Here is a 25,593-nt window from a genome sequence, read left to right on the forward strand (position 1 = left end):
CATTTTGTTGCCTAGTCACCAGTTTAGTGAGAGCCCTTTGTAATTCTTTGCAGTCAGCTTTGGATTTGACTTGAATAATTTTGTATCTGCAAATTTTGCCACCTCACTGTTCACCCTTTTTCCAGATCATCTATGAATATGTTGAACAGCCCTGGTCCCAGTACTGATCCCGGGGGGATCCTGCTATTTACCACTTTCCATTGTGAAAACTGATCATTTATTTCTACCCTTTGTTTCCTAACTTTCAAACAGTTACTGATCCATGATATGACCTCCCTCTTATCCCATGACAGCTTACTTTGCTGAAGAGCCTTTGGTGAGGGACCTTGTCAAAGGCTTTCTGAAAGTTCAGTACATTATATCAACTGAATCACCCTTGTCCACATGCTTTCTGACACCCTCAAAGAATTCTAATAGATTGGTGCAGCTGTGTTGACTCTTCCCCAACATATTGTGTTCATCTATGTGTCTTATAATTCTATTCCTTACTATAGTATCAACTAATTTGCCTGGTACTGAAGTTAGGCTTACCGAGCTGTAATTGCCGGGATTACCTTGGGAACTTTCTTTTTTAAACTCGGCAGTACATTAGCTACCCTCCAGTTATCTGATACAGAGACTGATTTAAGTAATACGTTACATACCACAGTTAGTTTTTCTGCAATTTCATATCTGAGTCCCATTAGAACTCTGGGGTGAATCGCATCTGGTCCTGGTGACTTATTACCATTTAATATATCAATTTGTTCCAAACTTCCTTTACTGACACTTCAATCTGGGACAGTTCCTCACATTTGTCACCTAAAAAGAATGGCTCAGGTGTGGGAATCTCCCGCACATCTTCTGCAATGAAGAGCGATGCAAAGAATTCATTCAGCTTCTCCACAGCAGCCTTGTCTTCTATGAGTGCGACCTTAGCACCTTGACGATCCAGTGGCTCCACTGACTACTGGGCAGGCTTCTTGCTTCTGATGTACTTATAGACAATTTTGTTGTTAGCAAAAGACACAAAAATTAGTTGCTCTTCAAATTCTTTTTTGGCCTGCCTAACTATACTTTTATAGTCAACTTGCCAGAGTTTATGCCTCTTTCTATTGTCCTCAGTAGGATTTGACTTCCAATTTCTAGGGGATGCCTTTTTGCCTCTGAGTCTTCCTCTGCTGTTTAGCTATGAACAGACTCCAATGAGAAACTGCAGAACGGGAAATAATTTGCAAACTTGACACCATCAAATTAGGCCTGAATAAAGACTGTAAGTGGCTGGGTCACGACAAAAAATAATTTTCCCTCTGTTGATACTCACATCTTCTTGTCAACGGCTGGGAATGGGCCACATCCACTTTGATTGAACTGGCCTCATTAGCACTACAAAAAGTAATTTTCCCTCTGTTGATATTCACCCCTTCTTGTCAACTGTTGAGAATGGGCCACATCAACCCTAACTGAATTGGCCTCGTTAGCACTGACCCCCCACTTGGTAAGGCAACTCCCATCTTTTCATGAGCTGTATATTTATACCTGCTTACTGTATGTTCCACTCCATGCATCTGATGAAATGGGCTATATCCCTCAAAAGCTTATGCCCAAATAAATTTGTTAGTCTTTAAGGTGCCACAAGGACTCCTCGTTGTTTTTATGGATACAGACTAAGATGGCTACCCTTCTGAAACCTGTTTAGCTATGGTGGCTTTTTTTAATCATACTTCTTTTTTATTTGGGGTATATCTGTAGTTTGAGCCTCTATTATGGAGTTTTTTTAGTAGTTTCCATGACGCTTGCAGGCATTTCACTCTTGTGACTCTTCCTTTTAATTTCTGTTTAACTCATTTCCTCATTTTTGTGTCGTTCTCCTTTTTGAAGTTAAATGCTATCGCAGTGGGTTTCTGTATTCATCTCTTGGACACGATCCTATGCATCAGTTAGGACTAAATCAAGAATTGCCTCTCCCCTTGTGGGTAGCAGGACAAAATGCTCCAAGAAGCAGTCATTTAATGGTCTCCAGAAATTTTCTCTGCATCCGTCCTGAGGCGACATGTTCCCAATCAATATCGGGATAGTTGAAATCCCCCATTATTGTTGGGTTTTCTGGTTTTGTAGCCTCTCTAGTCTCCCTGAGCATTTCACAATCACCGTTATCATACTGGTCAGATGGTTGGTAGTATATTCCTACTGCTATACTCTTATTGTTCAAGCATGGAATTTCTCTCCATAGAGATTCTATGGTACAGTTTGATTCACTTAAGATGCTCTCTTTCACATGTAGGGCCTCTCCCACACCAGCATGACCTATTCTGTCATTCCAATGCATTTTGTACCCTGGTATTACTGTGTCCCATTGATTATCAATTGTTCCACCAAATTTCTGTGATACCTATTATATCACTATCCTCATTTAATACCAGGCACTCAAATTCACCATCTTAATATTTAGACTTCTAGCATTTGTATATAAGGACGTATAAAATTTGTCAGCGTTTGGTTGTCTGCCTTCTTGTGATGTAATTGAATGGGACTCTTTTTCATTTGACTGTTTCTCTTCAATTCCGACCCGTACTTGATCAACTTCTATCCTCTCCTCTTCACTAGTATATTGAGTATCCCTTTACTCCTCCCCTAAGGGATGTCTCCGGCCAAACTGCGTTCTCCTCTGTACCTGTCAGCTTTCCCCCCAGCCCTTAGTTTAAAAGCTCCTCTATGACTTTTTTAATTTTAGATGCCAGCAATGTAAAATGATACGCAGTGTCTCAGTGAAAAGGCCTGGAAACTTGAGAGTCAATATGTAAACTACCTTCCTTTCAATAGACGTAAGAGAATTAAGTAAGAATGACGGGGGCTCAAAAGACCCTAAGTGACTTAAATTTCAATGGGACTTGTTTTCCTAAGATGCTTCTATAAATATCACCTGACATCTCTCAGGGCTTGTCTACACTGGTAAGGTTAAAGCGCGGCCGTGGCAGGGCTTTAACATGGCTTGTGTAGTCATGGCAGAGCGCTGGGAGAGAAGTCTCCCAGCGCTCTTCAAAAATCACCTCCATGAGGGGCGTAGCTCCCAGCGCCGTCTGCACTGTCAGCTGGTGCACTGTCTACACGGGCGCTTTACAGCGCTGAAACTTGCAGCGCTCAGGGGGGTGTTTTTCACACCCCTGAGCGAGACAGTTGCAGTGCTGTACAGTGCCTGTGTAGACAAGTCTTCAGTTTCTACAGTGTTGTGACACTGCAAACCATGCATGAGAAGTAAAGCTTTTAGTCGCCATTGTTTTTCACATAAAATATGATTTCTGCTTATCATGTGCTGAGAAAACTGAGTATCATTCTAGACCATGGAGAGACATATTTATTACTACATGTGTCTCCACACTATATGAAGACCAAGCATCCCCCCGAGAGAGAAACAGGAAAGAGGATTTAGCGAGAGAGCACTATAAATATACTGACCTAATTTTAAGATCTAAGATTAAGATCATGGGCTACTATACGGTCATAAGGCTTGAGCTGGTTGTGTGGGAAGAGCATGTCGCACTGAATATGATCGACTGTAGCTACTTTGGGGCAGATTCCTGACCTACCGATCTGTGTGCAAAGTGCCATGTACAACCATGGGATGAGACTGATGGACTGGTTTGGGGAGAAAAGGCATATTGGGGCTGTCCCACAATGTATGGAGCCATTTGGGTGGGACACATGTTCCCCTTCTCTTCCAAAAATGAGGGGAGGGGAAGAGAGAGGGGCAGCGCATCCCTAGGTCTTGGCAGTCCATAGTGCAGTGTGACATGGCGGGCAGCGGGATGTGCCAAGAGCTAGCTTGCCAGGCCCTCGCTCTCCCTGCCGGGGCCTGGGGGTGGGGGGCAAGCAGCCTGTCGGTACTAGTGTACACCACAGCCAGATGCTCTATGGCTGCTCTTGTTGCTGAAAGGCCAGCTGTGGGTTTTTACCGGATTGTGGGTCTGGGGCAGCTTTTGTCACCGAGTTCTGCAGAGTTATCAGCCGGTTCTTCATGACGCGCACTCCCTCTGCAAACCGCGTTTCCTGCCCCTTTAAGAACTGCTGCATTTGGCGGATGGCAGCCAGGAGCTGCTGTTTGTTGAGACAGTTCTGTGAAAAAGAAAGAGACAGCTGTTTCAGCGCTGAGCATGCACGTCACGCAACGGTGCGTTAGCTCCCTTTATCTGCAGCTGCCAGCAACGGAGGGACCACTCATTAAGCACAATTAGCGAGCAATTATTCCAGCGCCCGCTTTCCCTCCTATGTACATGGTCTATGTTTGTTCAGGGCAGTTCTGAGCAGTTTCGTTGGCACACCCAGGCCTTTTCAGGTATACGCTGTCAAATAACTGCAACACAGTAACCAGAGTGAGCAGCCAGAGGTGCCGCACTAATCTCAATGAGCTTGTGAAAATCCACTCATATTTTTAACTGTAGCAACAGAAGTTCAACCCCTCCAGCATTGTCCCATTCTGCAATTCCTCCCTGCAGCCCCAGCTCAGCGATGCGCCTAGTGCCCCCTTCCTTGCCAACCCTCCGGGAGTATCCTGGAGTCTCCAGGAATTAGATATTAATAATTAATTAAATATTATGTCATGTGACTAAACCTCCAGGAATAAGTCCAGCCAAAATCAGCAACCCCTTCACCCACCCTCATCCCCCCGTGTCCCCAGTATTTTGTAACCCTGTTTTATTTACACACAAGGGGAATCTGGTGAAGTTTAGTCCCTCAGAAAGACCGAGTCAATGTGGCATCACCAGCAAGTTCCAGGCACACTGTCGCATGGCTAACTGCCAGTGCTACGTCACGCTGCCAATCTAGCACTAGGCCAGCAGTCACCCCATTGCTGGAGCCTTTCCTAAGCAAAGACAATTGCCAGGTGAATTTGTGAGGTGGCCGAGGATGTATCAAATTCAACTTATAGAAAGAAATGGCAGAAAAGCCATGCCCTGACCTGTGACGTATTATGTCACCACTTGTCATGCACCCCTGGGGGTCTCACAATGCTTTGCTGCTGTAGCTCCCAGCCTGGGCTCCTGCAGGTCACATCCTGGGTGTCTGTGTATAGCCACAGCCCTGGTCTTGCAATTCTGACCCCAGCTACCTGTGTACAGCCCCACAACCCTACTGTGGCTTCCACCAGCCTGGGTTATAACAAGAGAGGTGACCCCAACACACTCCCCATCCCAAATCCACATGCGTTGCAATGTCCAGTCTTCTCCTGGACAATTCAGAGAACTAAAAAGGTTTGTTTGTTCCTCTAAAGAGACAAAAGCACATCACAGCTTACTAACTTAACTGGGGTAAATACACCCTTCTATTTAAACACAGCACTGATATGGTTTATAGTAAAGATAAAACAACTGTAGTAACAATAGGGCACAGGTTAAAGGATGCCACACAAAAGGAATAAAGTTGGAAAGGGTGGCAAGCAAATAAGTGTGAAAACGCGCATCTAAAAGTCTACAACAATCTAGCAAGGTACAGATGTTGTTCAAGATGGTTTCTCAACTATATTCAGTTTCCAGAGGTGATAAGGTGTTTTTATCTTTTATCATGTTTGTGTCACTTCATTTGAGCACATAGTGATTGTCTGGTGTCACCCACATAGTTGTTATGGGGGCATTTAGTGCACTGGATGAGGTACACCACATGTTGTGATAGGTATGTGCAGGATCCATGGATCTTGAAAGGTGTGTTGAGCATCATGGCAGTGGAAATATGTCCACGGGTTTTGGATCTGTTGCTCTGGCAGGGTCTGGTGCTGCTTTGAGTTGGTGTGTCCTGGTCCGTGGGGGGGCTTGCTTCAGATGAGCTTGGAGAGGTTGCGGGGGCAGGGGGGTGTTTGAAGGCCAGAAGACGGAACTGGGAAAGATTTCTTTTGGGATGGGGTCCCCACTGAATATGGGTTGTAGTTGTTTGAGGATACCCCATATAGGTTCCAGTTTGGGGTGGTAGGTGACAACTAGGGGTGTGCTGTTGGAGGGGGTTTTATTTCTGCATTAAAGAAGGTTCTCTCAGGGTATTTGGGTGGGCCATTGCATGATGTGATCTACTATTCTGGTTGGGTGTTCTTGTTTGGTGAAGGGAGTTAGATGTGTGTTTAGATGTATCTCCCGGACTTTCTCTTTGGAGCAAATTCTGTGGTATCTGATTGCCTGGCTGTACAGAAGAGATTTCTTGGTGTGTTTGGTCACGTACAACAGAAGTTGGTCCAATGTAAGATATTACCCCACCCACCTTGTCTCTCTTATGAGATTCAAGAGCTTTCCCTTCCACAACCCAGGTGAGCAGGGGTCTGCAAAGATGGAAACTGAAGTCACCCCAATTATTTCAGATCTTGTGAAAAGTTCAGTTCCTGAGGTTCCAGAGCGATTCTCATTTTATCCAAATGGGCTCACACCAAAAACTGACTAGTGAAGATGATAATTTCTGGGGAATAAGCCTGGAGAATAGACAGGTGGTGCAGATTTTCAGATCAATGAACAGGGATTTGTCCATCTGAATCTCAATGCTACTAACTTCCATATTCCCTGCACACTGCTTATGTGCATCAGTCCACATGAAAAAGAAACCAAAGGGGATCCAAGTGTACTCAGAGGTATGAACCACATGAATATCAGCCATCTCAGTCTAGCACTTAGTACCCTCTGCGTGCTAGTGGCAACTTGGCCAGATCCATATCCTGAGAGGTGCTGAGGCATTGTAATCAGTGGGAGCTTTCAGAGTTTGGACCCTGGGAATTTAGAGGGCCAGCAAAGAGGCAGGATGTTGGGGAGTGGGTCCACTAGCTATCCCCTTAAGAGCACAGGGTGGCTACTATCACCTGGTGTCTGCAGAGAAGGTGAAAAGCCACCCCAGTTCCCATCAATGGGTGCTGCATGGAGGGAAGAGTGTGCCATTTGAGATACTTCTACATTAGGCCCTCCAAATATGGGCATTATCTTGACTCCTAGTCAAGGTAATGACAACCAGAATACTGACCCACGGCAATGCTCATTAAACACTGCTCTACCTGGGAATCCGGCTACAGGTACTAGCCAGCATCTCACCACAGGCAACGGCACCTGGTTAATACCACCTGTAGCACTTTTCATCAGTAGATCTCAAACCTGCCAGTACCATTCCATGGAGATGCTCTGTACAATAGTGATCAATAAATCTACCTGTTAAGTGTGCGAGAGGAGTTCAAAGTGGAAGTTTCTTGTCTCACAGAACTCCTTTCCAGTAAACACATGTTGGCGTAGAAGACACAAACCTCCCCAAAAGGAGTCATTCTGTATTTTGCAGAGTATTGCGCAATCACTTGTTACGATGTTTCATTCTGCCAGACCCAAATCCGTTCCGATTGCCTTTGATTTGTTAAACTGTCTCTCCTGGTTGGGTTATTACTGTGGAAAAAAATACCTCCTCAGAGAGAGAGTGTTTTGGGGGACAGACTGGAGATCCTGTTCTGCTGATCAGGAATCTTGGTCGTAGGAGAGTTATTTTCCATGCTCACACAAAGCTGAACAAGAAGTCTTCCTGTTGTAGCTGGAAGTCACTCATGTTTTCTTCCTTTTCCAATATTTTAGTCCTCATTGGTTAGCACTGCCCTCTAATTACAATGGGCAGACACTAAAAATCAACCCTACCAGCTACATTGCACCCCCAGTTCTTGATAAAAATCTTCATGAACTTAAAGAAATGAGTTTTACTGGGATTCACGCTGATTGAATGTGTTCCTGCTTAGCCCAGCATTGGGGTTACGGGTTGAATCTGGCTCCAGATTTGAGCCTTGATGCTGCTTCCAGATAAACCTCCCAGTGGCTTTGGTGGAACATTCTTTGTAAGATCTGTCCGGTGCAGATCAAGACTTTCTGCAGATTTTGCTTTTCATGTGACCAGACTCTTGAGTCCTTCATCCTAATAAAGAAATTCTTACTTCAAGGACGGCTTTCTGTGAACTACTTGTAAGAGAATAATTCAATGCGGAGTATGACAAGCAAGGGCTGTGATTACTTTGGAAATCCTGGGAGGGATTCCATAGCTCATGTTAAGTCCTTTTGGAACCAGAGCTATATTCCACTTCAGTTTTACAAAATAATAGGAAAACAGATGTCTTGTGCTTTCTTAGGGTGCCAGGAACACTTGTGAGATTTATGTCTGGAAGCTAACAGTTCTGGTTTGAAGCCGGAGGGACTGATTCACCCGGGAGGCATGCATCTTTGTGACAGCATGCAGCAGAACTAACTTAAAACCAAACAAGCCTGAACCAAACAGGCAATTCTGTAGCTCACCAAAACTCAGTTTCCCCCATAAATAAGCAACTTCTGTTCTATTGGGAAATGCCCCTTGTCAATGGGAACAGAGAGAAGATATGGTTCCTGCCTCTTGTCAAGAGCGTTTCAGAAGGACCACTGGGCGCATAGGAATTGTCCTACAGTCTTTAGCTACCTGCTCACACAGTATTTGCTTAACTTGGCCTCTGCTTCAGTCAGTGCACAGACCAAACAGCGAAGGAAGAGAATGATAGTCTTGGGTGCTTAAGGCATTAGCTCGGGACACAGAAGAAATGGGCTCTAAGCCTGGTTCTGCTACAATCTCTGTCTGTAACTGGCTAGGTGAGAGCAGGGAAGTAAGCTGCACCCTCTCCATGGCTCTCTCTCTGAGGAACAATGTTAGACCCCGAGCTATTTCTGGAGATTCCAAAAGCCCTGTCCAGCTAGTGTTATGGAGTGATCACCGGATGGCGCTGTAGTGTGGTGCAGATTCCTTGGGGAAGCTGATACAATCAACAAAAGAATTTGCTCTCTGCGTTAATTTCACTAATTAGAGGCAGTTCTTGGGGCAGAGTCCCTTGCTGGGAGCCAGGCACTGGTGTTTGGGCCGAGCTCCCTGGAAAAGGGCCTTGCCCGCATGCCATTTGGGACCAACTCTGTTCAGGGACTGGTGGATGAAAGGAACAAGTTACACCAAGAACATCCCCAGATCCACGCCACTGATTTCTCCTGCAACAGGAAACCAGCCTGCAAGGCTCCAGATCTACTGCTGGGCCAAAGGGTGACTTGCATGGCAACTTCACTTCTCCCTGTTTGTAGGGTCCACAGAGCAAAGAGGCCCCTGGCCCAAGCCTGGGAAGGGGCAGGAACTGTCCTAGGCTTCTTTGCTGGCACCTCTGTGAGGCAGGCAGATGGCTGAGAAAGGGTGCCTTGGTCGGGCGTCTGTGAGCCAGGACTGCGGCAGAGAGCTCGCTATGCTGGGAGAGAAAGGGAAAGGAGCTTTCTGATTTTGCTATAAACCCTGTGGAGTCAGAGAGAGGAGTAAACGACCCAGCCTAAGTGGATAATTGTGCCATGGGAAGGTACCCTGCGGAGGGGTGGTTTAGTCTGGCTGGAGATCCAGACACAGGCAAGTGGAGGCACTAAGGCAAGGATGAAGCCAAGGGGCTGAGCAGAGAACCCTGGAAAGAACCAACAGGAATGGCCTTGGACAAAGGAGCAGAGACAGCTTGGAGACTCAGACCAGGCATCCTCTTCCTTTTCCAGGTCTCTGGGTGAAGAGCCCAGCAGAGGGTGGGTGGAAACTCCCCTTCAGTCCTGCTCTAGCACGGTAGAAGCCGCGCACCTCCATCTCCTGTCGCTGTATCATGAGGATTGTGCAAAGCTGCCGGTACTTGTAGCCTGTTCCATAGACTTCTCTGGAAAGCAGCTGCATTTACTGGTTTATCTATGATGGTCATTCTTGCTAGGTGACTAGTCCTGCTGCCAACACATGGTTACTTTGAAGCAGATAAGCGGGAAATGGCCCAACTTAATTTCAGTTTAAACAGGGAAAACCGAGGGAAGGTTTCTGAAATCTTCAAGGAACTTTTCAACAAGATCCCCTGACTTCAGGGAGATTTTATAATCAGCACATGGTTAGCAACTGCAGACTCATCACTGCCAAGGGCACATTCGTTAGTCACTGAAGAGCACAACGAACAGTGGTGGGCATCATTCCAACGTGCCATTGAATCCAGCCTGGAAATTCTGTTTCATTCATTCAAGAGGCTTCTTCGTCAAAGGGAGCGAGATCATCCGGATAAACAACCGGTGCTGCAATCATCCCGAGAAACCTCAATGAAGAGCAGAGTAAGGGGCGCAGCATGCCAAACCCTCTGGAGGAGCTCAAGAGGGAGGAGGAGCTGAAATCCTCCTTCCACTCCGGGCATGCTCTAGGGCCTCTGTGGTCATGGGGCCTCCTCCCACACAGGCAGGATGGGCGTGTGCATGTGCTGATGGGTCAGCTAGCTGTGGATCTTTGGCTGGACCCATCCCTGCCCTCATGCGCCCCTATGGCTGGAACCCATGCAGAGCCCAGCTCTCAGAGACCTGTCTGCCTAGTGGAGTGCAATCACCCAGCCTGACTTCTTTCTCATGCCCAAGAAGAGGAGAGGGAAGGGGAGAAATGGAGCCTATCTGAGTAGTCATTAAATAAACAACAAAAGGATCCTGTGCACGTCGATAGCCCCTTCCACAGAGGGTTGCAGTACAAGCCAGATGTTCACTAGCAGCTGTGCATCTTATACCTAGTCCCACGATGGACCAACGAAGGCATGGGGAGGTTCAACAGTTTGCCCAGCGGTGTGAGTGACAGACAGATGGGAGTCATACCCAGAACCCTTGGCTCCCCATCCTGTGCGCTGACCACTAGACTCTCCTTCCCCCACCCCCATCCAGGCCACGCTCCCTCTTCAATCGCTGTACAGTTTTGCTAGGGTATTTCACAGAGTGGGAACCTGCCAGCATTTCATACAAATTCCTGTTACACATTTGCAGAGCTGCAAGCCTGAGAGAAGGCTAGTAAACGATACATCATGATGACACTGACCTGACCATTTGGGAAACGTCCGACCATAGGCCCACCAGTCTTTTCCTAGCCCCCTTGTGAAGCAGTTCCAGTTACTTTTACTGTCTAAGCAGCCACTCGTGGTTTAAAATAACCTGCTCATGACTGTTATGATTAATAAGAGACCCTTCCTTGCCGCCAGGTCTGCCCACCCCTTTCCTTCCTGTGAATACACTTGCGACTGATAACCCTCCAACCAGCTGCCCTGGAGCAGTGCTGTATGCCCAGAGCCACAGCATGGTAGGAAGTGACCCACGTTCCTTTCTTCCCCCAATGGAGTATTGCTTTTGGGCCTAGATTATGGATTTATCCCAAGTGCTATTTGTGGGGCAGCTGTGCCCCCCTTCCCCCGGCGGGGACAGGAATTTGCTACTGGCCCTTACTAGCAGGGAATTTCTACGTCTATGTGCCAAGGCTCTGCCCATTCCTCCACTCCCCGGCCATCTGCTCTTGGGGTAGGGTTGAGAATGGGGCAAGCCAAGTCTGGGGAGGCCATGAAGCGTAAGGGGTGGGTGGGGGAACCTATTCTGTTTCCTACCATGCTGCTGAGTAGACTGACTCACGCCGAGCCATTCAGTCTTTAGAAAGCTCACGGGCGTTTCCTTCTAGATGGACAAGCAGCACCAGCAAGATCTGTGCTGTTCCCCCACCTCTTTGAAAGAAGCGGGGAACAAAAATTCAGGCACAAAATATAGATGGCTACGTATGGAAGATGAGGTGTCCCAGCTCGATCACAGGCAAGGGAGGGCAGAACAATTAAGAACCCAACATTTCAACCCTCAAATTTTGGGAGAAATTTTTAATTTTGACCAAAAAGAAGAGATTATTTGGGGGTGAGGGGGAAGGGGAGTTTTATCCTGTTTTTTGACTAGCTGTAATCACAGGTAACAGACAGAACATATCTGAAAGAAGGTCTTTCCCCTGCATCTACTGCTCCAACACCTCACTGAGGCTGCCAGGGGCCACCCGCAGAAGCTGCTTGGACATGGGATTTCCCGCCAGGGCGCAGCCCGGAGCCATTTGACAGAGGGGTTCCAGGAATGTGGGCAATGCTGCGCACCATGGTGGGAAAGTTCGCACGGGCCAGCGTTCAAACACAAACCCCTGCCTCCAGGCACACACCGGGCTCTCCGACAAACACAGGCAGCTGGGACCAGCAGATGGGAAACATCTCTTTGACACTGCCTTGGCGCTGCTCAGCACGACGTTTGCAGAGACTCCAAGGCCAGAAGGAGCCATTGTGATCACCTCCTCTCTGACCCTCCTGCCTAGCTCCGGGCAGAGAATTTCATCCTGGGATTCCTGCCTGGAGTCCCTGCCTTCTGGTTGAATGACAGTAAATCTCTTTGAAAGACATCCAGCCTGGATTTACAGATTCCAAGTGATGGAGACGCCATCACATCCCAAATTACTTTGTTCCAAGACTCGATTCCCCTCCCCGTTTAACGATCTGCCCCTGCTTTTCAGTCTGAATGTGTCTAGCTTCCACTTCCTGCCATTAGAGCTCACCGCGCCTTCATCTGCCAGAGTAAAGAGCCCTCTGTTCGTTTTGAGAGATCTTCTCCCCATCTAGGTGCTCTGGGCAGGGAGGAAAAGCTCACTGTGACTAGGAAAGGGTAGAGGGAACGGCTCGGTGGGCTACTCAGGTTCAGAGCCCCCCAGCTCGGCATGCCGGTGCCCTTGCTCCAAAGTTCTTCCCTTCCCCAGGGCTGGGGGTTTCCTACCTATTCCCCAGAGACTGGCCCGACCTGGTGCACCACGGAGGCTGCTCCAGCCTCTCCTCCAGGTCCCGCTCTCGTCTCTGCTCCCCACACACATGTGCAGGGGCAGAAACATTGTGGGGGTGGGAACATGCATTAGCCCCCCACCCTCCAATATTTCCATTGTGGGCGCGCTAGACCCCCTCCACTTCCACCATTGCTGAAAGTACAGACAGGCCAAGCTCCAGTCGCCTCTTAAAAGTCTCTTCACACAAGAAAGAACTCGAGGGGGGGGCAGTGAAGCTTTAATCCTGCCCCCATCCCTCCGTCCCCTATTGCACGTTCACCCCGGTTTGTAGTTGTGAGGCAGGCTATAGCGAGGGTGTCTGAGGGGAGCTGCTTACGCCCGCACAGCATCACACCCTTACTCCTGGGACTTGGCAGGAGCCAGGAAGCAATGCTCTTATTAGCAAAGGACCAGGGGCCGTCTGTTCCCTGGCCTTCGCAGCACTTGTTACCTTGCACTTGTGCCCTGCCACGCCTGAGGGCTTTGCCCCTGGTGTCTCTCAGAGCGTCCTGCCCCACAGCAAGCCCCACACCCAGAAAAGCGACTCACCAGTCAGCGCCCCCATGTGGCTGGGTGCAGGGCTGACGGCCGGGGCGGGACCCTACAGTGGTCGGGATCGGTGACTCCGGCCAGGTCACACTTAAAAGCTCAATCCCCTCGCAGGGTATGTGGTCAGGCCCTAAGCTGGCTTCCCCAGCTGGCCTCTTCAAAGGCCCCTGCTCCTGCTCCACCTGAGCCAGCAACAGTCTTTCCTCACACGACCTCATCTTTTGCACTAATCCTGCTCTTCCTTTCGGAGTCGCTGGACCCTGGACTTCTCCAGGAGAGCTCAGCACTACAAACCCGCCACCACCGCAGCCCTGCTGCAAGCTCAGACCTCCCGTGCCTCTGGGGCTTCTCCCCAGCAACACCAGGCCCAGCACAGCCCCCCTGGAGCCTAGCCTCGCCCCAGGGCCTGCCATCAGAACTAGCTCCACTCCTAGGGCTGTCCCTCCCCAGCTGATCCTCAGCGGCTCGGCTTCCTCCCATTTTAAGTCCCACACCTTGCAGCTGTGGCAGGCCAGGGCTAACTGACCAGAGGCTGGCTAACCCAGACCTCCTGGTCCTTATAGGAGCAGGCCACCCTGTTACAGGGCCTGTCAAACAGAGCTATTCCTGCAGACCCTCCTTCCCAGAGCGTGAATGAGCACCAAGCCAATGCAGAGCGTCACTGATAAACAGAGAACACCAAGTCCTCACCCGCAGGCCGCTGCTCTAACCCGTAGACCACACTCCTCTTCCAGAGCCAGAAATGGAACCCAGGACTCCTGACTCCTTACATTCCACTGCTGGACAGCAAATAGCGGTGTAACCCACTAGCAAAATGCATCTTACAGCTCTCTCTAGGGGCTGCCCCCCCCGCAAGGAGGATAACAGCTTTCTACTGCTGCCAGTCACTTCACTTCTTTAGCTCAATTGGTAGAGGTCTGCGCTGAAAATCTAGCATTCAAAACCTGCTAGCGACCCAAGAGAAGGGTCACTAACTACAGTGGTACATAAGATAATGTCTTTTTTTTTTTAAATCTTTTTTTAAAACCTAGGTGATTCCATTAAAAAAAAAAAAACCCTATATTAACAGAACATTAAGGTTGCAATTCAAGCACTCAGAAGTTAGGAAAAGCCAGATTCAGATTATCTATGAGACTAATTTGGCCTCCTTGTGTTATGAAACAGTCTTTAATTTCATGATACCCTCCTATTTGTTCTACAGGACTGCTGCCCAGGGCAGACAGTGAATGAAGCGGGAGTGTGTAAAAAGTGAAATATTGCCTTGTGATTGAGGCACTCGCCTAGCATTCAAGAGAACTGGGTCCTATCTTAGCTTAAATAAAGAAGGTTAAGGGGTGACTTGATCACAGTCTATAAGTATCGAACAAATATTTAATAATGGGATCTTCAATCTAGCAGAGACAGGTCTAACACCATCCAGTGGCTGGAAGTTGAAGTTAGACAAATTCAGACTGGAAATAAGGTGCAAACTTTTAACCGCGAGTAATTAAGCAGTGGAACAATTAACGAAGGGTCGTGGTGGATTCTCCGTCACTGGCAATTTTAAAATTCTAAAGCTCTGCTCCAGGAATTATTGTGGGGCAGTTCTTGGGCCTGTGTGATACAGGTCAGACTAGATGATCACAATGGTCCCTTCTGGCCTTGAGATCTAGGCATCCCTGTTTCTGCTACAGACTTCTTTTGTAAAGCTGGACAAGGTATTTAAATCACAGGCTTCAGAGGCCAGAGTTGCCAGTTTTGCCTTTTATCCCTCCATGTTGCAGTTTCCCACCCCGAAAACTGGAATAACATGAAGTTACCTCGCCGGGGTGTTATAAGGGTAAGTTCATTAACTTCTGGGATGGGTTCAGATGAGTAGGCTTAGGCTGGTGGGCAGTAAATACGGGACAAGGCCACCCAGTGAACGAGGGGGATAAAACAGCTACTGAACTGCCTCATTCACTGAAGCCCTGTCTACCCTATGCCCTGAGAGAGGCTGGGTCAGGTGGAAAGAGGAATAGGTAATTCAAGGCTGCATCATAAGGCACGTGCGCCCAGGGACTGAACTGAAGTTGCATAGGCAACTAACTTTTGAACACTTAACTTTGCAACCCCAATGTTCTTTCCTTTGTATGGAATATCTCTGTAGATATCTATTCCAGCGACCATTTGTTGTCCAACACTGTCGTAAAAAATTATAGCAGCTGGATGTGGTAAACAGAAATCTGAAAAAAGAAAAGAAAAGTGAGTTGAATCCTGGCACGTAGTTTACTTTTATAACAAGGTCTTTGTTAAAAGGCTATTTTTAATGTGAACCACCAGACATACTGCAGCTAGCTTATGGTAACCAGAATAAACAGCACGATGGAACTGCTCTCAGAAAATTGGTTCTAGTCTTTGTCCCTAACAGGCCAGCACAGTCTGTCAACGTGATTAAGCATGTCCATTGTATTCAGTATGTAACCGAAAGACCTAAGTATTAACCATACTATTGTCTAACGAGAAAAGGCTTGTGCATACCCTTTGTGATTCCCCTGATAATTATAAACTGCATTACGGTCACTGGGTTGTCACAGGACTGCAGAGTTCAGATACTTAGTGACATCTATGCAAGGATCCAAAATCACTGCCAGCGTGTTACTGTGAGAAAGGCTATATTACAAGTAAAAGCTGAAGGGAAGAGCATTACGCCGGGGACACAGGTCCAAAATGTCCAACACCTTGGACTGTGTGTGGTGAAGAAGAAGATTTTGAAAATGACGCAGGGTGAAATTATGAAGACTACAGCACCTGTATTTTCATGAATGTGACTTTTAACTATTATCTTTCCTTTGAAAGAGAAAAGTGTCAATGACAGAGGATAGTCAGAAGTAACGGCCTGCGATGGGTCGTTTTCCAGTAAGTTTATTAACAGGATGGGTCTAGAAAGGAATATCACGAGTCCATGAAAAGAACAAGCTGAAGAGCAATAAAGTCCTGTTCTGTGCAAACTATTCTGTTCCATAAATCAATTTTTAGCACCACAATTTCCTGCAAATGCACAACTGTTGTTGCTTAGTTAGTTCTGTGACAGAAAGCTGGTTAGCACTCACAGGCTACTTATGCACTGGGGATCATGCAGTCTCCCACCTACATTACATGGATTTGCCTGTAAAATCCACACATCCATTGTTTGTCTTTTACACCTGGCCGCGGATAGGAAGACTCTCCAAATGCCATGGGAAGACATAAGAGAGTGGGGGTTATAGGGGGTAAGAGACAGGAGACAGCCACCTTCTATGCTGCAGATACTGTAATTATATGATAGAGACGGAGGCTTACCTGGGAAGCTGGAGATCCCTGGCATGCTGTGAAGCACAGGAACAGAAAGAGGCTGTACTGAAATCCAGAAACCATGGTCCTAGTTTCAAGGTAAAATCTCTTCTCGGATTATTTTCGAATGCTTTCCCCTCCTGAGTGTTTTCTCAACCTGCCTTAGAAGTCCCTGGGAATGCCTGGAATGCAGCCGAGGGACAGCTGACTCCCGCTTGCCAGCACCAACCTGGCAGCTCCTCTCACGGAAGGGTTGAAGAAAACCACTCAGTTTTCAAGTCCTCATCTGCCGGCTGCCCTCACAGCTGCTGCTGCTGCTGCTGCTGCAATCGGCCACTGCTGCTGCCTGTGTGAGCTCTTACAATCCAACACCTAAGCTGTGTGGGTCTGGCTGGGGTTTAGTTTCTCCCTCCCACTCAAGGTAGCAGTGGAAGGCTGGCTGGCTAGCGGGGTCCTAGCAGTAGGTGTTGGTCTCAGGGGAGAAACACTTGCCAAGTGGATATCTCCTTGTAGCCCGCACACTGGGCAGCGGCCAAAGTGGGGGAGACTCATCCCGTTTGTCTTCTAGGAGAGGTTGGGACTGTATTTCCCCAGAAGGCCCCTGAGAAAGGAGCACTCCTTTAGGATTGAATTGATTTCCATTAGCCTTGCTTCCTTCTCGGATGGAGAAGAACGGCCCCATGTGCAACGCTGATCTGCTGCAAAGCAACTGGAGAGAGGAGGATTTGGGTGGAGGTTCATCCCTCCCTTGCCCGGCCTTCTAGGGCGCTATTCTGGGAACACAGGGTTCAGGTGCACGTCACCACACTTCTGCCTTCAGCTCCCACTGTGGACCCATACACGGGTGTATATCCAAAGGCAGAGCCAGTGAGAATGTCAGGGTGCACTCAGCTGGAGAGCTCCCTTCCTAGAGAGATTGGGTCTTGTCATGCAATACCTGGCAGCTGATCTCGAAAAGCTTCTCTGCAAGCCACCGTCGGGGGTTCCCTCACTGTGCAGCCTGCTAGCAACAGCTCCACCTTGGACACACGATGGCCAATGCACCGCGTTTGACGCTGAAAAACAGCCACTTGAATATAGTGGTCTTCAGACGCTTTGATCGAGCCAGCCGGAGGCCTCTTTACAGACACAGTGGGGAACATTTACTCTCCCCGTCCACCTTGATGCATTACAAATCCTATAGCTTCGTGATTGATTTGGGGTGAATAGGTGGGGCTGCACCGATGGCTGAGTAATGGAACGGCTGGCTCTGAATGCCCCCTCCCAATCCAACCCCTTCCCCTGGTGGCTGCTGGTCCCCTCTCCCTTCTCCATCTCTAGGCTCACCTGCAGCCCTGGAGTAGAACTAGGAGTGATGTGGGGACATTAAGCAAAGGAAAGTGGAGCTGTGTTGGGATCACCCCTGGGAAGTGGGGGAAGCCCAGCGACTGAGACTAGATTGGACAAAGCACTGTCAAATATACTACGGGAAACAATGCCAGCAGCAGAAATGTGGACCAAGTAGGTGGGGGAGCTTTGTCACAGGACAAAGATATATGTATTTACCCACATCCCACAGCAGTAGTCTGCACTCAGCATTTACTTGTGCTCCTCTGCTGGTGTCTAAACTCACACTAATTAAAAACCATATACGTCCTATCATATTGTGAGCCAATCGTAGACATTCTGATATTCGTATTTGTTTTATCCCCACCAGCTTCCCCTAGTCCAGAGGTTTATAACCGGTGGCCCACAGATGCCTGGGGCTCTTCTTAGACTATGTCTAAGGGATCCACAAAAGGTTGTTGTTACCGTAGAACAGTGTGGTCCATGGACACCTGGGGGTCAGGAGACCATGCTAAGATTTCTGGAGTGGTCTGCACTGCCATTCAAAACTTGTAGGGGGCCGCAAATAAAAAAAAAGAAGGTTGAAGAACCCTGCCCTGGTTGTCCTTATGGTCCATGTCTAATGTCTTGATCATACACTCCTCAGTGTAGGAGTCGTGCCTTTCTCACCTCTCTGTGCTCCACACATGCTGCGGTGTTACAAACGTGTTCATTCATATGTTCATTCATACAGTACGGGGATACGGCAATTTGAACAACAGTCATTTTAAATGCCCTAAGTGAGCTGCACAATCTACTGGTACGTGGTGAAACATTAGACTTGCCCGCTCCAGTGATTTGGGGGAGTGGGAGGGGCAGTGGAGAAACTGCCCCAAAGATTTCTTTTTGGACAAGGACTATCAGAACGTCCGTTACCCAAGGCGGTACAACCAGACTTTACTGAACTAGACCTTGGGACGACAGCTCTAAAGACGGCAGTGTTTACCTGCATGTGCTTCGCACTGTAGGGCCATGTTCCTGTAATGCCATGCACGTCTCTCAATCCAATCGTTGTACGTTTATGGACAGAATGATCAGAACAATGGTCCCAGACCAGGGGTGCTGGAACAATTTTTATAATGGGGGTCCTGAGAGCCATTGAACCAAACTGTAAACCCTGTGTTCGATGGAAACCACTTCAAGCCAGGGGGTGCGGCAGCTCCTCCAGCACCTGTGTCCCAGACAATCTGGGGCCCGGTAAAAAATTTCTCCAGACTAGGTGTTTCTCCAAACAGAATTCTAAACAGCAGCTAGACGTCTGCTGAGCTCTGCTGCCATCTACCGGACAATATGGAAATGTGAGAGTCCTACATAGACTGGTGGGGACCCAAACCTGGGAATGTGAGCTCTTTGGGGCAAGAGCTGACATTGATCATAAGCTTGTACAGGGCCAGCACAATGGGCTGCCACCTGAGGGAGGTCTTTTGGCACTAACCCCCTCTAAATGTTAAATAATAAAGACTGTGCTGGTCCTGATGCAAACCTTGATGGGGTGGTGGGCTCCCCTTGATATGAAGTGGTCGCTCCCACTGGAATTACCTAAAGAACATAGAAATGGCCATACTGGGTCAGACCTGGACCATCTAGCCCAATATCTTGTCTTCCGACAGTGGCCAGTGCCAGGTGCTTCAGAAGGAATGAACAGCACAGGGCAATTATCGAGTGATCCATCCCCTGTCGTCCAGTCCCAGCTTCTGGGAGTCAGAGGTTTAGGGACACCCAGTGTATGGGATTAGGTGTCTGACCATCTTGGCTAATAGTCGTTGATGGACCTATCCGACCACCAGGGACTTATTTTTGGTCTGCACAACATGCCTTGCAACAAGTTCTGCAGGATGTCTGCATGTTGCATGAAGTACTTCCTTTTGTTTGTTTTAAACCTGCTGCATATTAATTTCATGGGGTGACCCCTGATTCTTGTGTTATGTGAAGAAGTAAAGAGCACTTCCCTATTCACTTTCTCCACCCCAGTCATGATTTTATAGACCTTCATCATTCCCCCCCTCCCCCTCAGTTGTCTCTTTTCCAAGCTCATCAGTCCCAGACTTTTTAATCTCTCTTCACACGGAAGTTGTTCCATACCCCTAATCATTTTTGCTGCCCTTTGCTGTACTTTTTCCAATTCTAATGTATCTTTTTTTGAGATAGGGTGACCAGAACTACATGCAGTATTCAAGGTGTGGGCAGACCCTGGATTTTTTTTAGTGGCATTATGATATTTTCTGTCTTCTTATCTATCCCATTCCTAATGGTTTCCAACATTCTATTAGCTTTCTTGACGGCCGCTGCACATTGAGTGGATGTTTTCAGAGAACTATCCACAGTGACTCCAAAATCTCTTTCTTGAGTGGTAACAGCTAATTTAGACCCCATTGTATAGTGGGGATTATGGTTTCCAATGTGCATTACTTTGAATTTATCAACATTGAATTTCATCTGCCATTTTGTTGCCCAGTCACCGAGTTTAGTTTAGTGAGATCCCTTTGTAACTGTTCACAGTCAACTTTGGACTTAACTAACTTGAATAATTTTTTATCTTCTGCAAACTTTGCCACCTCACTATTTATCCCCTTTCCCAGATCATTTATGAATATGTTGAACAGCCCTGGCCTCAGGACAAATCCTTGGAGAACCCCATTATATATCACTTTCCATGGTGAAAACTGACCATTTCTTCCTACCCTTTGTTTCCTGACTTTTAACCAGTTACTGATCTCTGAGGGGACCTTCCCTCTTATCCCATGACTGCTTACTTTCCTTAAGAGCCTTTGGCGAGGGACCTTGTCAAAGGCTTTCTGAAAGTCCCAGTACACTATGTCCATTGGATCACTCTTGTCCACATGTTGGTTGATCCCCTCAAAGAATTCTAGTAGACTGGTGAGGCATGATTTCCCTTTACAAAATCTGTGTTGACTCTTGCCCAAGAAATCCTGTTCATCGGTGTCTGATAATTCTGTTCTTTTCTATAGTTTCAAGCAGTTTGCCCTGTACTGAAGTCAGGCTTACTGGCCTATAATTGCGAGGATTGACTCTGGAGCCTTTTTTAAAAATCGAAGCATGGGATGTGAGGCACAGACGGGACTTCCAGTGGTGATGCCTCCTCTGCTCTTAACCAGTCAGCGGAGAGATGGGTCGGGAAATCCTATCCTTCTGTGTCTCCCCAGACCACACCCAAGGGGCATGTAACATGAGTGTTTGTCTTTGCTTCTGGGGGGTGAGTTAGCCCCCATAACCCTGAATGCAGCCTGCTCACATTCCCCTCCAACAGTCAGTCTCAATCTAGGCCTCCATGTAGTCCTGAGTGGGAGCAAGAGCCAATCAGTGGGGCCTTGGGGTCGGTGGGGTGTCTGAGGCCCAGCCCAACCAGAGAGGGTACCAAGGCTGGACATATTAGTACTTAGCCATTGCCTGTTTGATAGCACCAGTCCGGAAACCCACCAGCCCTCGACGTATGAAAGAGGGTATCTTGTTTAAAGAGCCCATTTTCAGAAATTGTGGAAACGTGGAGAGGAAACTTGGACTCCTTCACCAACCCCCGTGACAATGACAAATGTGTTTGGACTCCAACCATGCTCGGGCACTCCCAGGAAAAGCTCTACAACAGTGGCAGTCATGAAAGGGGGCATGGGGAGGCTGAGGGGGTTTCTCTGACCCAGCTGCTGCTGGGGACTCTGGAACCTGACCGGGAGACCTGAGTGATTGTGAGGCCACCGGACATACATGATGCCTGCCTGTTGTCTGAACCTATGGAGGACAATGCCTCATTCAAGGCTGGGGAGTCGCCCTCAAACAATTTGAGCCACGGAGCTGAGTCATAGATAAATAGGACATAAAATACCAAGGGGCTGGAAGTGCTAGGGTGTAGGACCTGACCATGACTGTGTAAATGTAAAGCGGGTGCTCACCAGTGATTCTTTAGGGAAAATCTCTCTAAAGCTGTACAACATCTTCTAGAGAACCGGGAGAACCTGGACGGCCTTAGAGCAGAGGACACAGGCCTGAAGTGCTTTTCCCCTCCCCAAGACAAGCTGTTTGAGAGGACGCCGAGGATGAGAATAGTGTAATGGGGTTGCACTCGCGTCTCGTGAGCGCCCCTTGTCCGCGCGTGTGGTGGGTCTTCAGCGTCTCAGCCCTCCTGTCGAGTCACACACTATCTGTATGTGAAATAAAAACCCCTCTGGGGGAAACAGTCTTACATGGGGGCCTCTCCCAGTACCCCTCATTTGGCCTTTCTTTCCCTGTAGCCCTCCCTGTGCTCAGGGCCTTAATTAGTCCAGCAGTCTTCAATATGGCCTCGGCCCTGGTATTGAGCCGTACTCCAGGGCTCCCTCCCTGGAGGCAATGCCTTCACCGTCTCTGGGCCTTTTGGGTCCCAGCTCTCCTTCTGGGGTGCATAAAAGTCCAGGCCACTTTCCTAGTGGCTAGTGGGGTGGGGGACCTGGGCCCACTCTCTACTCTGGATCCCAGCCCAGGGACTCTAAAGATAGCAGCCACCCACTGTGTCCCTTTAACTAAACTGTGTTGCTGCTATGAATCCCTAGGCCACTTCCCTGTGGCACCAGCAAGTTCATCACCCTTACCTCAGGGCCCTGTCCTGGTTGAGTCCCAGCGGCCAATCTGGAGGTCCCTCTTGCTCCTACTGGTCTCTGCCAGCACTGCTCTGTCCAAGGTCCTGTAGCTTCCTCAGCCAGCCAGGCACACCCTCCACACTCCTCCAGCTCCTGCGAGGAACTGAACGCTGCACTGCAGCTCCATTTATATGGGCCTGCTGGGCCCTGATTGGCTGCTCCCTGCAGCCTCTTTCCGATTGGCTGCATCCCACACAGCCACTCTAAGCAGCTTGGAGGACCCTCTCCATTGCCCTTTTCTGGGGCTGGTGTGGCAGGGCCATGAGGCCTCTAGCAGGGGGCCTCAGGGCCTGGTTCAACTGCCACAAGTAGTTATAAGGAGCTCACTAGGAATAGAGCTATCTGAGTCTGTGTCATGTCACAGTACCCATAAACATTGTCACAGGGAGTAGCTTTTTGAAGATTGTGAGGGGTGTGTTATAGATGTGCCAGGCCACTGACATCATGGCTGTGAACTGGACCTCAGTGGCTATAAACTGTGAATTTCTGGCCCTTTATGTTGATCTTTGTCTGGAAAGCTTATTAAATGCTGTTCTTGCCTTAGATTAGTCAATGCGCTGTCTGGGCTCAACTCAGTTTAGCTGAGGGGGTGGCCTTGCGAAACGCTGCGCGAACTTTGCCAAACAAAGTGACCCGCCCGAAGGCTGACCGGGTCATGGTGTGTGTTGCCCACCTGCTCCAATCCAGTTACTAAACCCGGCTTACGGAAAAGACAGTTTGTAAAAAATCTAAAAGATTTAAGTTAGAGCATGATGAGGGGACAACCCTATGGTGTAAAATAGAACAAAAACTTGGTATCTGTAAATAAAATATCTATCAAAAAGGCGTTTGTATCTGGTACAAGGATTCCACTACAAGCATTTCAGCTGTTTGCGGTAAGACGCGGCTCTTTTCTTAAACACACAACAGGCTTTTCACATGCTATTTTATTGAAAAGTGATCCAGCCTCATGTAAGCAACAGTGGGGTCCCATCAAACTTCCTCTTTCAGCGAGGGCCCACAAAGGCCTTGTAACAGACACACAGATAGACACGAACATCTTTCTGATAGATATTTTATTTACAGATACCATGTTATTTTATTTTATTTTACACCATAGGAGTTTTGTAATTTCTTGCCTGGGGCAGGCGGGAATAGAAACCATTAAGCAAGTTAATCTTCGGTTAGGTAATTTTGTTTAACACACTGTCAGGGTCTTGAGCACTTTGAACAGCATTTCGCAAGGCCACCCCCTCAGCTAAACTGAGTTGAGCACAGACATCACATAGAACAATCTAAGGCAATAACAGCATTTAATAAACTTTCCGGACATAGGTGGACATGCACGGCTGGAAATTCGCGGTTTATATCCACTGAGGTCCAGTTCACGCCGTCATGATCCTGGGGGCCTGGCCTGTCTATAACACAATCGCAATCTTCAAAAAGCTTCTCCCTGTGACAGTGCTTAAGGGTAATGTGAACAAAAACACGGACGATAGACCATGCATAACTCTTCTCTGCTCTCAACGGGAAGCAGGCTCAGATAGTGCTATGTGCAGTGACCTCCTTACAGCCACTCTCATCTTCTCTCTGGGCGTCATCTTGAGCAACTTGCCTCCAGGAGGGGAAAAGCACCTTGAATCCTCTGAGCTAACCCCAGCTAGGTTCTCTGGAAGGTGTCATCCAGCTGGGAGAGATTTGCAGAAGAAACACCAGGCAGCCCGTCTTACATTTATGCGCTTCGGACACCGGACCAGGAGCTTTATAGAACATGGGAAAGGGTATTATCTCGAAAACGTCCCTCTCTCGCCTTTTTTCCTTGGCTGGACAAATTCGGCCTACAAATATCCCCAGCCTGGTCCTGCTCCAGATTTAAAGACCCGTACCTGTGCATGCCCAGGCATGACCACCACCTGGCCTTTTCCAGCTGCTTGCAGTTTTAAAAATTACTCTGCCTCTCATTCGCTCAGGGCCTCGTTCCCCAACGTTGATTCATCTGCCTGGAGTGGGCCCACTTCAACCAATTAGTGCCCGTCCCAATCAACCATTGCAAGGGGCACTCCCCCCTCCGGCAATTCAAGTGGGCCCATCTCGACTGGCCATGTCAGGGGCACCCCTCTTTGGGACTAGCTCAGCTACTCCCGAACTGCGTGGCTCCCTCTCTCTTTGTGTGAGCATTCCAGCAGAAAGCCCCCGGTGCCCTCTGGGCTGCCTCCGTCTGTGATGGCACCTTGGCACCTTTCCCCCAACAGTCAGGAAGCAGGAGTCGCCCGGAAGCTTTGTTCTACCCCTGTAGCAAAGTTGCTACTGCAATACACCCCCTGGTGACCAGATGTAGTGCTGGACCAACCCTGCCTCAGTTTCCCCTACCATCCTTTGGCCTACTCCAGCCACAGGAGTGTCCTGGCCTTGCAGCCAGACCACGGTGCAGAGTCCAGACCCTACTGGGACCACGGAGTCATTTACCAAAGTCCAACAGAAATGTACAAACAACCAAACCTTCAGCTGGCAGCAACATCATTCCAGGAGAGCCTCCGCTATGACATTCCCCCAGCTCACCCGAGGCTGCTGTGCCTTATTGAAGTCCACAGCTCAGCTTGCCAGGGGGCTTCAGGCACACCACAGTGCCCCAGGGCCCTTGCCTCCAGTCAGGTTTCCAGAGAGGCTCTCTGCCCTTCTCACCTTCCTCTCCCAAATGCTGGGCTTCCTTCCTTTTAAGTCATAGAATCATAGAATATCAGGGTTGAAAGGGACCTCAGGAGGTCACCTCGTCCAACCCCCTGCTCAAAGCAGGACCAATCCCCAACTAAATCATCCCAGCCAGGGCTTTGTCAAGCCTGACCTTAAAAACTTCAAAAGGAAGGAGATTCCACCACCTCCCCAGGTAACGCATTCCAGTGCTTCACCACCCTCCTAGTGAAAAAGTTTTTCCTAATATTCAACCTAAACCTCCCCCACTGCAACTTGAGACCATTGCTCCTTGTTCTGTCATCTACTACCACTGAGAACAGTCTAGAGCCATCCTCTTTGGAACCCCCTTTCAGGTCGTTGAGAGCAGCTATCAAATCCCCCCTCGTTCTTCTCTTCTGCAGACTAAAGCAGCCCACTTCCCTCAGCCTCTCCTCGTAAGTCATGTGCTCAAGCCCCCTAATAATTTTTGTTG

At 48.5% G+C, this 25,593-nt stretch overlaps 1 protein-coding gene across 1 annotated transcript in view; it reads right to left on the reverse strand.

Annotated features, from left to right (window-relative positions):
- Nucleotides 1-16,542, reverse strand: part of FBLN7 (fibulin 7) — a 33,887-nt gene extending 17,345 nt beyond the window's left edge. Inside the window, exons 1-2 of the mRNA XM_077812086.1 lie at nucleotides 16,468-16,542; nucleotides 3,933-4,092 (exon numbers count right to left, since the gene is read on the reverse strand). Of these exons, the coding sequence (XP_077668212.1) occupies nucleotides 3,933-4,092; nucleotides 16,468-16,542 (235 nt within the window). The remainder of the gene's footprint in view (nucleotides 1-3,932; nucleotides 4,093-16,467) is intronic.
- Between the last annotated feature and the right edge of the window lie 9,051 nt (nucleotides 16,543-25,593).

The sequence above is a fragment of the Eretmochelys imbricata genome, chromosome 3, assembly GCF_965152235.1.
Source record: "Eretmochelys imbricata isolate rEreImb1 chromosome 3, rEreImb1.hap1, whole genome shotgun sequence".
NCBI lineage: Eukaryota > Metazoa > Chordata > Testudines > Cheloniidae > Eretmochelys > Eretmochelys imbricata.